Source organism: Sturnus vulgaris, chromosome 7 (genome assembly GCF_052056855.1).
Source record: "Sturnus vulgaris isolate bStuVul1 chromosome 7, bStuVul1.hap1, whole genome shotgun sequence".
NCBI classification, from domain to species: Eukaryota; Metazoa; Chordata; class Aves; order Passeriformes; family Sturnidae; genus Sturnus; species Sturnus vulgaris.
In genome coordinates this window covers 14,674,027-14,687,918 of record NC_142249.1, presented here as the reverse complement: position 1 = coordinate 14,687,918, position 13,892 = coordinate 14,674,027, and the positions used below count along the sequence as shown (strand labels likewise).

At 39.4% G+C, this 13,892-nt stretch overlaps 1 protein-coding gene across 1 annotated transcript; it reads right to left on the bottom strand.

Annotated features, from left to right (window-relative positions):
* Positions 1 to 4,025: 4,025 nt before the first annotated feature.
* STRADB (STE20 related adaptor beta) lies at positions 4,026 to 13,837 on the bottom strand. Its single transcript, XM_014879498.2, has 12 exons — positions 13,560 to 13,837; positions 11,034 to 11,090; positions 10,628 to 10,708; positions 10,188 to 10,287; positions 9,435 to 9,556; positions 8,856 to 8,964; positions 8,265 to 8,388; positions 7,654 to 7,825; positions 7,143 to 7,247; positions 6,690 to 6,919; positions 6,107 to 6,149; positions 4,026 to 5,649 (listed from the first exon to the last, which is right to left on the bottom strand). The coding sequence occupies exons 2-12, from the start codon at positions 11,043 to 11,045 to the stop codon at positions 5,497 to 5,499; spliced, it is 1,251 nt and encodes a 416-aa protein (XP_014734984.1). The 5' UTR covers positions 11,046 to 11,090; positions 13,560 to 13,837; the 3' UTR covers positions 4,026 to 5,496.
* Positions 13,838 to 13,892: the final 55 nt, after the last annotated feature.

Genomic DNA, 13,892 nt, shown 5'->3' with positions numbered 1-13,892 from the left:
ACGTTTATTTGCCGAGTAGCTTGTCCGCCGCGGTCACCCCGCTCCCCCTCAGCCCTGCCCGTCCCGGTCACCCCGCTCCCCTCAGCCCTGCCCGTCCCTGTCACCCCGCTCCCCTCAGTCCTGCCCGTCCCTGTCACCCCGCTCCCCTCAGCCCTGCCCGTCCCGGTCACCCCGCTCCCCCTCAGCCCTGCCCGTCCCGGTCACCCCGCTCCCCCTCAGCCGTTTTCCCGCCCTGCCCTGGGCCGCCAGGGGGCGCTGGCGGGGCCGCCATGTCCGACTCGCCTGAGGGAAGCGGCCGCGCTGCCGTCGGTCGGTGATTTGTGGCGATGCGGTCTGAATGGGAAACGCAATCAAAAAGGAAAAATTCCCAGGTGATCCTACACACGCACTAAGCTGTTCGTTTTAATAATTCTGTATTTGAAATTTCTGCAGCCTTTTCTTCGAACTGTAGAAGTTGTAGAGCCCTCCTTAGCTGAGAATTCCCTCCACGGTTTCCCTGTACTCTATTCAGTAAAATAGCTGCGGGAGCACGGCTATTCAGATGGACACAGGAGGGCCTCAAACAGTGATGCAGAGACAAAAAACAAGATCTTGCCGTGTATAAACATCCACACCCACTGTCAGATGTAATAGTTAATCCCCACAGTGAAAACAAACAGATTAATGTACTTGGGGGGGGGGGGGGGGGGGGGGCAGACCCTCTCCACCCCTTCTCACCCTAACCAACAAATAAAACTCAAAACAATCCCCTAAAAAATCCCAAAACAAATCAACCAACAATCACTTTTGGGGAAAAAAAATAAGAAAAAAAAAAGGGAGAAATAACTGTGAATTTTAAATTGTTAAAAAAACCTCACAGTAAAAGAGTAAGAACAAAGTCTGAAACAGTAAAATTCTTCCATTTGATATTCAAGCAGAGCACCTCTGTAGGCCACGGCTCACCAAACTGCCCAAAATGTGTCATTTTTCAAGTCCAGCACAAGGAAAAAGACAAGTTGCCAAAAACATCCTGACTGGAAGTCAAAAGAGAAGCAGCGTAGAGAAATGTGCATTACCATGCCACCAACATCTGGGTCAAATATTAATAAATATGCTATTTAGGAAGGAAAACCAAACTACTTTGTCCTCAAAACTAGTTTGAGGAAATCTAGTAATGTTGTAAAGAAAACTCACGGGAAATATGCTGAACCACGTTTTTCATCATCACATGCTGCAGGCTCCAAGGATTCAAAATCATGTGTTCTCCCATGATAAGGAAAACTTGAAGCAGAAAGAGGAGCAGGAAAAAGAGCATGACAGCCAGCCAAATATATCATTCCACAGGTCTCTGATGGCTACATCACATACTGTAGAACAATAGCCACCTCAAACCAGGAAAGCATTTAAAGAAAACTCAGCTAGAACTGACTTGACAGATTTCACATGAGCAAAAGGAAATCTGCTGGTAAGAATGTTTTTCTTTGTATGAAATGTGAGAATTAGAAAGATAATTGATATTGAATGTAGAACAAACAAACTTTGAAAATAAAATGTAGTAGATGAACTCAGAATTGATACTCTTGACCCATACGTTATATAAATTTTGACAAAACAGAGGAAAACCTCTGCATTCTGTCAGCAATCCATTCTCTATTGCAGATGGATTTCATGAGAGGACAACTGAATTCCATGAATCTGGGTATGTAGGTAAATCCAGTAATAATGGTGTATTCTATAACAATATCTAAAAATAAAACCACCACTTGATTGCAGCTAACTTCATATGGGTTTTTGGGGCATTTTCCCAGAAGTTTCTTTCAGATAGTGACTTTCAGATAAGAAACAAACATATATGTAACTAATTTATAGAGCAGAACGAGTTATTTACATCTGGGAATTATGGCAGTTTCCACAGGACCTGTTTAAACCTAATGTTCTTTCCTTCATTGTATCTCAAGTTTCTGGATAGATTTAATTATGTTAAATACCAAATGTTATTCTGCTACCAGGTAATTAGTAGATGACCTCTACTTTCAGTGGTTTCTTTTTTTATAAACTCGTGTCTTTGCTTGTCTGTTACATCTGACTGTTTCATTTCACAGTATGGTTCTTAGAGTCCTTTGAGGTCTTTGCTGTAACGGGTACTGTTTCTGAATTTTAGTAGTTTTTCCTCATTCATACAGGATAGGGATGGCCATCATTAGGACAGGTCATTACTGCTACCTTAGTTGTTTCAGAGGTTTATAAGACAAGCTAATATACTTTAGGAAAGCTACTTAATAGCATTAAAGGCAGGGTATGTAAGTCACCTACTTTGGTACCTGCCTCTTGTCAAGAGAGGTTCGGAACAATGGTTTTCAAATGTTTTCTCATGTTTTTACCCGTCCTCTAGGTTAAAAAGTACTTTAATAGCACTTGAAGAGAAGGAGAGGGGTAGGGAAAAGAGAGAGGTACAGTAAAACTCTGTAATTAAAAAAAAAATTTATTTCTGTCCATCAAGCAGAAGAAACTGTTCTCTCATCAATGGGTATTTTTTGCATTGAGACTCTTTAAAGTGAAGAATTCATGTCTCAGAGCAAGTTGATTCTGAGTAATGACATTTTTTTTCTGTTCATCTACTCCATCGTTCACAAACTGCTGAGACACTCAACAGCATTGAACATATATTCAGGATAATGTTAATTAACAGAAGTTTTCTATTATATAGATACTTATTTTACATAGTGCTAAATGCTAGCATAACAAAAGGTGGCTGCAAAAAAAACCACTTGTGTTATTTTCACAAGTATTTCAAAAGTAACCAGAGGCTATAGATTTCTGTTTCATCAGCCATGAGATTTTGTAAATGTATAGGTTTTATAAGCTCCTTTGAAGATACATTACATGAAGCCTAAATGCAAGATATTTGGAAATTTCAAGTCCAAGTTTAGTTCTAATTCACATGCTGATAACACATAGCATTGGTATGAGCAAGAGTAAACAAGTGCTCTGAAAAATACCACAACCCAACAAAAACTATAGTGCTTAAAACTGTCAGCTTGGAATCGAAAGTCTCTGCAACTTGAATCTTAACAATGCAGATCATGAACCTCAGACTTTGAAAACTTAACTATGCAAAAACTTCAGATTTTCAGAACAATTGTTTCCCAGATCATCTTTTCAGTGACAGGTAGTTGAAATCTTAATGACATGATTATGCATCTTCTTTCCTAATACTTATTTTGCATTATTCCTTAACAAAAAGCATCACAGTTAATGAGCAAAATTATATCAAACCTTTCAGTAAATATAATCCAGGGAGTATTTTCAAGTATTTCTGGTTAATTTAAGAAGTCACAGTGCCTCTTAATTGCTTTTGTTTGAAGCAGTAGTTCTAAGAGTAAAGACTTGTGCGCTTTTAACTTAAAAAAATTCTATTTGATTTTCTTCTTAATGTCAGTACAGAAATTGAAGAGTGTTTAGAATGTTTTTTTTCACAAAGAGGGCAGCAAAATAACTCCACTGGGACACATAGTGGTTTGATAACTTTGTACTGACATTGGTATTAGTATCCAAGTTCATTTTTATAGAGTCCACGGCACTTATTGCAAGAGAAGCTTGAAAATACTAGCAGTTAAGCTGCCTGGAATTTTCTACAGGTTTTAATAGTAGTAATATTTATTCAGAGGTCTTTAATTAAAATATATAGAACGCATTTAAATGCGTGTTCTCACTTACTTGACTTGGTTTTTACATGTACTGTTAGTCAAAAGTTGCTTGTTACAAAAGGTACATTAGATGCTATCAAATGTATTTGACTTGCAAATAGTAAAAATCTGTAATGGTTAAGAATTCGGAACATAGGGTTCACAAGAAAATAGTATCTTCTCCAAGAGTACTCATTTAAGTTATTAATAGTTTTAAATCAGAATAATTTTCTAGTTTCAACAACTATTTCCTTACCTAATGATTGACATAAATATGACCTTTTTTTCCTGTAGTAACAAGAAGCTATCAGTATGGCTGGACTATGGTGAAAACAGAAGTCCAAGAATTACAGATATAAATGGAGGCAGATAAAGTAAGTTTATTAACAAGTCTTTAATCTCAAGTTTCACGTGTTAAGTTTAGAAATATACAGCTTTCTTCACAGCATAATGAGTAGAATCAACTTTTTTGTTGACACTTTTATGTGGTCATGTAGAATTTTGTGTGTCTCTCAGGCTTGTATTTCAGTCATTTGGTCTTCAACCAAGCGAAGCTGCTGGCAATGCAGTGGTATTCTCAAAGTTGGCTACAGGCCTGCTCAGCTATGGAGGACTTGAAGACTTATGTGGAATACTGTTTATGATGAAAATTTAGAATATATCCATCCAGTATCTATTTATACTTTTATTGCCACCACCGTGCTTCCATTAATAAAGTACTAGTAGCTTTGGGATACACCTCTTCCTACAACACGAGAATATCCAGGTTTTTAAAAGAAAAAAGCTGCTTTTCTTCAGTTTGAGTTGAGAATTTACTGAATTGTTGGGAGAAGGCAGCTTTTCATCTGACTTAGAACAGGTAAATTCACTAGGATCCTAGGGGGGTGTTAGGTCCTTAGTATGGCTGAATTGATCCACGAGAATTTAACTTGCCTTGCAGAAGAGGCTGGTTTGCCAGCACCAGTGCCAGTGAAGCTTAATACATTTTGCCTTTTCTTCTAAGAAAATAGTATTAGGTTCTGGTAAATTCTGGTGGTGAACAGGAATACAGTATAAATAAAAATATGTACAGTAACTTTAGATTATTTAATATGACCCTTCAAAATTAACCCGTACCCACTAGAACTTGAGACTTACTTTGCATAGTGAGACGTCCTCAGATTAACTGCTAAAATGACACAACAATAAACGGAGGTGCAAAAGCCCAGATTCGTACTGAGAATGTGAACAGATGCAAGAGCAGGAGTCCCACATCCAAGAAGCTTAATGTCTTTGGGAAACATGCAGTATTGAAACTGCATGGAGGCATAGCTAACTTTTGGCAAATATGACAGCATGTCAAATGGGAAAAATGTCTTTTGAGAGAGAAACATTTATTTACATAAGCAACTAATCTGTGCAGTTTCACATTTCAACTCGGAAGTGGAGGATTTCTCCTTACTAAAATTATTTAGGTCATAATGAAAAGACAAATAGATGTTTAGGTAAGATCACAGACAAAGCCCAGGCCTGAATTCAGAAAGGCATGTGGACTGCAGCACTATGAGCTAGTAATACAGTACAGAGTAAGATTACAGCAGGAACTCTCTTGTCAAGAGAGACTTTGAAAGAGAGAGGTGAGCACTCAGCCATTCTTTATACACAGTTTTCCTTAAAGTCGGAGAGTGAGGCACGCTGCATTTTGTGATGCCAAGAGGAAGTTAATGAATTAAAGCCACTTCATGGCATTTCAAGTATACTCGGTCTAACTGTATTTTAACCATACAAAAGCAGCAAATACAAATCACATTTTCCTTCTCTGAAACACTGGAGAGGTATCATTAGTATTTATTTAGAATTCCCAGTCTGTATCATCTTGATTTGTAGCAATACATCCAAGTTCAGTCCCAACTGCTGTTGAGGGCAGTGCCAAGAACTCTGATCTGTTATTTTGAATAGGAGGTGGTAATAGGGACAGTAGTGAATTCTGTGTTTGTTCCTTTATCTACAAAGAAAAAAAGTTAAAATAAAGCTGCACATAAAAGTCTCCACAACTTTGCAATGGACTTCATTAAAAGCATGAAATCAGAGCCATATTCTTGCATGTTACAATACTGAAAGTCAAAGGATGAGAGGTTTTGCTTTTACCACTCTATTAACAGTCTTTCAAGACTAATGAAATTAGCTGTGCAGTTCTGCTTTAAATTAAAAATATTAACCATTTTTAAAATTAGTTAGGCTGCCTTTAGTTAAGTTAAATCAACTTTATCAATGGGGAAACTGATTAATCTTATGCTTCCTATACTCTATCAATACCATTTTGTTAAAAAAAAAATCTGAAGTAAGTATGCTCTTACAGGATGCTTTTTGGCTCCAGGTAATTTCATTATTTTGTAATCTATCTCTTTTTGTGGCTTACTTAGGTTACAGCTATGTCATTTAACAAAATATAGTAAACTCACCTGTTTGAAGAACGTATGCGAAAGCAAACTGCTTGCTGATGGCCTGAATCATAAAATGAACAATATAATTATTTTTGGAAAGTAAAATACTGCATTTGGATAAAGGGCCAGACTGACAAATAAATTAAAGCCCTGTGGTCTTTCCTCCACGGGACAAATGTGATGAATGAGAAAAGCAGTGCACAATTCCTACGTTTTATGCCTCAATTTGTTGTGCAAGTGCTACTGAAGAAATCTATTTTTATAGGCCTTTTCATGTTTCCTTTTTAGTAATTTATTGCCTCATTCAAAAGAGACATAGAACTGAAAACATATAGTTCAGATTTCTGGTTTTTTTTCTTGGACAAAGTTCATGTTTGAAGTTAATTTTACTTGTTACAAAGCAGGGCTCAAATGACTTTAAAAGTTTGATTCCTTTATCAGACAAGACAGTTCTTAAAATACAAATGTAAGTGCATTGTTTTACATAGTACATCTGCTCTGAAATTCTGACTCTAACAGCACTCAACTGATTACTGTATGCTAAACCGTGGCCTATACTTGGTCTTAGTGACAAAAAAACTAGTTTTCACCAGAATGTTACCTTTTCTCAGGGTCCTGTTGCAAGCAAAGTTCTACCAAGTTGTGGAAAGCAGGTGAAAATGTTTTGGAAAAGGGCATTTGAAGTCTTTCACTGGTCATTGTGCGTGTCATGCTCTCACCAATTCCAGAATCAACACCTGATCGGGAATTCTTCATCCTGGATTCCCCCCGGGGAAAGGTATTTATATCCCAAGGACAGTAGGTGGGACCTTTCAGCTTTTGCAGCAGCATCTAGTGGGAAGGAATAGCAGTATGAGAGTTCAACAGCTATCCAGACCTGTTCAGGGTAAGCTGTGAAACTCCAGGGATGGAAGGATTATTTGTTCAAGAAAGAGGCATGCATATTTGAAGTAACAAAAGGCAGCCACCATTTCAGCAGTAATAGCACTGGTTTCTCTGAATAAAACAAAACAAAATGCTCAGCCCGGTTTTAACTAGAAATAAAGCATTGTACCTGAGTGCGAGGCATATCTTGAAATGGAACATGTCCATTGGCTAATTCACATGCTGTAATTCCCACACTGTAAATGTCAGACTTCATGTTATAGCCAGATAAATCCTGTGAGAGAAGGAAGGCACTAGTGATTACTGAGGCCATTGATCAGTGCCAACAAGAATACAAGTGCCTGCTTCAAAACAAGATTCTAATACCCCATAACCTACACACTATTGAAGAAATTAAACTGTGAAACCTCAGACTTTTTTCAGAAATCTGATGGCTGTACAAGTTTCAGGATTTGCAGTAGTTTCCAGGAGGTTAGGGTAAAGAGATTAAGTACATCATCACCTTACCAACAGCTTTAGAACTGGTTCTCTCTAGAAGAATTAAAAATTCAGTATGTACATGTGTTTTTAAAAGTTGCAGTTCAACATCTTTCATTGCAGTTCTATAAGCAGACTTAAGTTGGAAATTGAATACTGCTATTAACTTTGAATAGTAAAAGTTATGTATAATTTATACTAACCTGTCTCAGTAGTTCAGGACTCAGCCAAGGAAGCACAGATGTACTAAACTGGGGGAAATCATACACCACCTTTGACTTCTGTCCATTACTAACTAAACTGTAGAGGTTGTTTAGGCCAGAGAGAGAAACCAGCCCATCCTCTGAAATCAGAATGTGGCTAGCTTTAATATTCCTGTAACATAAAGTGGGAAATTTTAGTTATAAGAATTACTCAAAGCACTACTAGAACAGAAAGGCTTTCATATTTCATTGACTTATAGTGAGATGCTAGCATGGAGTTCATGTCTCTCTAAATAGACATGATCAGGAAAAAAGTGTCAGAAATTGGAGAAGGGCCCTTCTTCCCTGCAAGGGGTAAACTAAGAAAGGCCTTTCTATAACTCTGCTTCATAGAGATAAAGCCAGGCAGATGTATAATCCCTCTAATAACTGGCTTGAAGAAATGTATAAATACATTTCTTGTTAAAATTTTACAAACTTAGTTCTGCTGTATTATTGAAAAAATTGGTACTTGTGCACTGTCTGATAGAAGAAGGCACACAGGAAAAACAAGGAAAGAATACTTAAAGTAAGATGCTGGTTCTGGTTCTTACCTATTGACATTCTCCTACCTGTGAATATATCCATTCTGGTGCATGTAATTTAATCCTCTGATTGCACCAAACAGAATGTTCCCTATCAAAGCTTCACTCATTCCTTCAGGAAAGTAAGTCTTCAGCAGGTGTCTAGCTGAACCTGGAAGTGAGAAGAACCTAGCTAGGCCTAACAAGTCTTGTTAAATTACTTGTCTATGCTTCCTTCACTGTATACACCCATTAAGAGCAGCATTCTCATCTTTATATTGACTCTGGAGCATTATTACATGGATGTAACTGATGCCCCATGCCATGTTTCTGTTAACTGGAAGTCTGTACCCAACCTGTATTCAATGTAAATAGGTCTTCTGTTAGCAGAAATTGTAAAGTCAAACACATCTTCCATTTACCATTCCTCATATGATGGGTGCTAGGACTAAGTGGAATTTAATGCAGTTCAAATACCAGTTTTCACTGGGGAGGAAATCTTCTCTAAACAAATGGTTTGGGAGAGTTTGCTGTTTCTACAAGACAGGAGAGGATTAAAGAGAAACCTCTCACGGACCATGTGGTCCAACTTGTATCAGCCCTTTTTCCTATTCCAAAAGTGCAGTTAACAGTTCTTACCATAGGCCATGAATGGGGAGATGACCCAAAGCCAGCTTCCAGCTGTAAACACTGTCCAAAATGTCATTATGTTGGGATGCTGGAAAAAGTGCGATAAAACCACCTCATTCTATGGAATTAAAGGAAAGTGGATGTGTTAACCACAGAACAGCAGTCCTACCAGGAGCATTAACTACATCAGTAATCAGTAAAGAGAACTGTTTCTTTGCATTTATACATGATTGCAGGTGATGTGCATAGCCTGCAACAGAAATGTTAATCGCTTGCCCATAATTGCATTTGTCTGAAGTAAATCTAGTTTGTTCATAGTCCAAACTTTTGGTATTAAATAACAGCACAGAATATGTTCCAAATAAGTTGTACAATTACAGAAGTATTTCTAAAGCAATAGTCAGCTGCCATCTTCAGAAAGCAACTCTCAAATTTACACATGCATTGTGTTTATTATATTCTACTCCTTTGGAGGGAAAAACTTGACTGAAATGACCCAGTGCAAACAAAGGCTACCTTTATTCAGTAATCTCATAAGTATTCCTCACTATCTTCATTGGGCTTTGTGCAGAAATGCTGTTCCTTTACCTGTAAGGCTTTCAAGTGCTCTTCAGAACAATTTTCAAGGTCTGTGATCCTTACAGCAACTTGCCTGTCTGTAGGTGTATGCCGTGCAAGGTAGACTGAAGTTAAATTGTTGAACCTCCTTCCTGAAACCAGAAATGGCTACCTTCACATTGGAAAGCATAATAATCCATCACATGGTTCCTTCATAATTTTCAGATCGTTTTCCAGTTTTAAAATTGCAATTGATAGCAGTGTGTTCTTTTCTTTCAGAATGCCAAGACTTTAAGTAATTGCAGCAAAAAGTATATGCAGCAAATTAGTTGTAAGCATGGCTCTGCTATTTTGAGAGCAACTGAAAGTGTTTGAACATACGTCAGCATCGATTATACATCTAATGAACAACACTTAGTATGCATGTTCACATAAACATATGCATGCATAGTAGGATCTAAGGCAGCCATCCTTAGAAAAATCAACTTGGGTAGCCAAGTCACAAGACATGATGTTACTTAAGGCTGTATTTACTGTCACATACCACAGATTTTGAAAACTGACATGTACATGCACAAACATCAAGAGATAATTTCAGGTAATTGTTGATTTGTCTTAGATCTTGAAATAAGAGATTACTAAAATATGAGCAACGCTCTGCACTTCTTTCAGCTAAGGAGACACAAGAATAGTCCTTCATTTTCCAAACGTAGTATTTACTACAGTTAGCAATAAACTATTGATAGCAGGAAGAAGAAATATTTTAAGGTCCATTTATGTTACCTATTTCCAGCTGGAGTTCATAATGAGAGACATTAGAAGAGCAAAATACCATTTCATTCTTTCCTGTAGATGGGGGAATCCAGGCTAGATCAGAATCAGCCTAACAGAGAGAAGAAACACTTCTCAAAATTACTATGTAATTTTTGTTTATATTTTTTAATTTATTCAAAGATATTATTAATGTTAAAGTCCAGTACTCATTCAAGCTGGAACTTTTACCAAGCCTTAGTTTTATGAGTTACAAGTTTTGTGTTTGTGCTTGTTTTCAAAATGGCACAAGATTAACACTTAGATATCTATAGTCTTCTACCAAAATGGAAGCCCCAAAGTACTCTGTTTATTTTTGTTGTCAACCTTTTAAGAAGTACCCTCTAATTAGGCTATTTTTAATATGCACCAGCTTTATATTTAACCTTGAGAGTTAAAGTTTCTATTCTTACCAGGCATTCATGGATGCTGCTCTGAGATAGCTCTTCTGGTCTGATTGATTCAACTGGTGTACGCAGAATACAGGAGCAGTCCTTGAGAACAGAAACAAGTGAATGTTGGTGGAGTTGCTGCAATTTATTAAATATGGCAGTGCAAAAATGTAGAAGAGTAGGCTTTATAAGTAGCAGTTCAGAAAGTCTTCTGCTACAAGTCAGCCAATCAAGGGGTTAACAAACAGCATAAAGCACATGGCAGATCTAGAGAGAAGAGACACTAAAGTCTCCTTCACCAAAAGCTGACAGAATGATCTCATCACTCTAGAAATCCCCTCAAGCAAGACATTTTACCAGGGCTTTTCATATTAAGGTACAGCTGGGTTACAAGGTACAACGGCCAAAATTTCTAAGACAAACTTACCAAACAAGACATGGAACCGCTTTAGATCAAGGGAAAAGTCATACACACCCATTTATTCTAGAAAAAAAAAAGTAGCAAAGTAAGATGATACATAAACCTGTGATAAACTTAAATCTCCTTAGTCAGAGCTGTGAGCCATTCCTGTCAGCTATCATACACAAAACCCCAGAACTTCAGCTCAGGGAATGTCTGCTTCTATTTAAGTAGCGTATCAATTTTAAACTCCATACTGAGTACTACATGTCAACTTAAGTGTTCATTTTTAATTTATGAGTTTAGAAATTTTATTGCCAGTTCTGAACAGACAATTTAATTGCAAGTTAACTGCACAAGTGCAAAAAGTAAAAAAGAACGGACTCATGAATCCTTGGCAGTTTGTAGGAAAAGAAATCGTTGTTTTAAAGGAGCACAGCTAGGCAGATCTTGGCTTGGCTGTGTGCAGCTGAACTAGCTCTCAAAAAAAAAGCAAGGCAGAAGCAATTGCACTTCTATTTCACAAGTGAAAGAAAATACTATTGTAAAGATTTCAGTTAAAAAAAAAAGAGAAGCAACTCCCTCACAGATCAGAGTAGCGTCTCTGAGAGTCCTCTAGCAGACTTACTTTATGTCTGATGCTTTTAAAGCTTAGGCAGTGAGAGAGATGTCTAGTAAGCATATCAAAGCTTCTGTAAGTACAGAATGGGACTATTTCACCTTAGCTATAAGCAAGTCTTCAACAGTAGAATCATTAAGGTTGGAAAAGACCTCAAAGATCACAGAGTCCAACCATTAACCTAACACTGCCAGGCCCACCATTAAACCAACTTAAGCACCACATCTACATTTTTGAACACTACTAGGGAAGGTGATTCCACCACTTCTTTGGACAGCCTGTTCTTGACAACCCTTTCAGTGAAGACAATTTCCCTAACATCCAATCCAAATCTCCCTTGGTGCAACTTGAGGCCAGTTACTGTCATCCTATCTCTTGTTACATGGGAGAAGAGGCCAACTCCCACCTCACTATAACCTCCTTTCAGGTAATTGTAGAGTAAGAAGGTCTCCCTGAGCCTCCTCTTCTCCAGGCTAAACTCCTTCAGCCACTCCTTGTAATACTTGTGCTCCAGACCTTTCACCAGCTCTGCTGCCCTTCTCGGAACACCCTCTGGTGCATCAATGTCTTTCTTCTTGTGTAGGGCTCAAAACTGAACACAGTACTTGAGATGAGAACTGGCCTCACCAGTGAGTATAGAGGAACAATTACTTCCCAGGTCCTGCTGGCCACACTATTGCTGACACAAACCAGGATGCCACTGGCCTTGGCCATCTGGGCACAGTGCTGGCTCATGTTCAGCCAGCTGCCAAACAGCAACCCCAGGTCCTTTTCTGATAGGCAGCCTTCGAGCCACCATGAGGAATCCTACTTGGTGGCTGATAACAAGTCGGCTACAGGAAGTAGTTCCATATTAATATGCAATTTTTGTATGAAAGTTAACTTATAAAAGCTGAAGTACTATACCAGAAACTGACAATTTTGTTTATTAAGGAGCTAATCTTGGGTATATCCTGCATTTAAATTATGTACGCTACTTAATCAAGGGAGCAATCTTGAAAAGCTAACTCCATTCACAGACAAAAATCCAAGCCATTCCAGTTACATTTTTACTCGGAACATCCACTTGGAGATCTGCTGTAATTCCTTATTAGAGATACTAAAGGGAGACAAATGTCGATCCCTAGCAGGTACTGGGCACCTTCAGAAGATGAGCGCTTGACTTAAACAACTTCACTGAGGAAGTTTGTAGCAGAGTAGAAAAAAAAAATCATGCAGAGGCTTCAAGATACTGCCCAGCACTGTAATGACTCTACAGCATCCTTCTCCCACCTGGAGAGAATATGCCTTTCTGCTACACAAGACAATTTATTCTGCTGCTTGCAATATGAAACAACAAAAGCTAAGCAAAAGAATAAGGTTTTAATAACTATGATATACCAAAGTCGAATTATTGTAGACTTAGTTCAAAGATGTATAGCCAGCCAACAAAAACATCCGTGATTCACATTTAATCAAATAAGACTACAATTTTAAGATTTTTATTTTTTTTCTTATGTAGCTTGACATTGTTTCCGTTTTTCAATACGGCTTTGGATCATCTCACATAAACCTGTCCCCACATTTTTCCTTCTGTATCGCAGAAGTACTATAGTTGGTACTATAGTTAGTGACAGCGTTGTATAGGTAAAACGATACATTCATCGCACTTTGGCCAAAGCGAACAGTGTAGAGCAGGAAAAAAACACAGCAACCTGTGCTGTGAGCTAGGGGAGTGTGAAGGTTCCGGAGCGCAGCCCCGGTACCGGGAACGCGCGTTATGGGTTCTGCTGACGCTGAGCTGCAGCTCCTACTTCAGCGTTCGCAATGACTGAGGCAGCTCTCGGTCGTGTATCTCGAGTGAAGTGATCCGTCCGTGACAAAGCACCGGAATGTGCGGAAGGACGCCCCGCAGGCTCCCCCGCAGTTCCTCACTCGTTCTGTTAAGTTCGTACCTCGCCTTCCTGGCTGGGCCCCCGCCTCCCTCTGGCCTCCCGCGGCGGTCGGGACAGGGCTCCGCTCCCCGCAGCCGCCTCCCGAGCTCGGTGTGCGCCGCTCCCTCTCCTCGGCCCGCCCGGCTTTCCCCGCAGCGAGGCAGAGGGCGCGGCCAGCACGGAGCCTCGGCGCAGCCGAGAAGCCTTACGGGGCGGCAGCTCCCGTTCCTGCCCGCCGGAGTCAGGGCCGGGGGCCGGCGCCGCCGCCGCGCCGCCCGCCAGAACCCCGCCCCGCTCCCGGCCCCGCCAAGCCCAGCGGCGGGGGCCGCCCGCACCACGCCGCCCGGCGCATTG

What these genes read in the sequence shown, in the direction of transcription:
- STRADB (XM_014879498.2), bottom strand. An exon ending in AGCACTTGAAAGCCTTACAG is followed by an intron (nt 8,965 to 9,434) that starts GTAAAGGAACAG and finishes TTAATTCCATAG; the next exon opens with AATGAGGTGGTTTTATCGCA. An exon ending in CGCATACGTTCTTCAAACAG is followed by an intron (nt 5,650 to 6,106) that starts GTGAGTTTACTA and finishes TTTTCTTTGTAG; the next exon opens with ATAAAGGAACAAACACAGAA.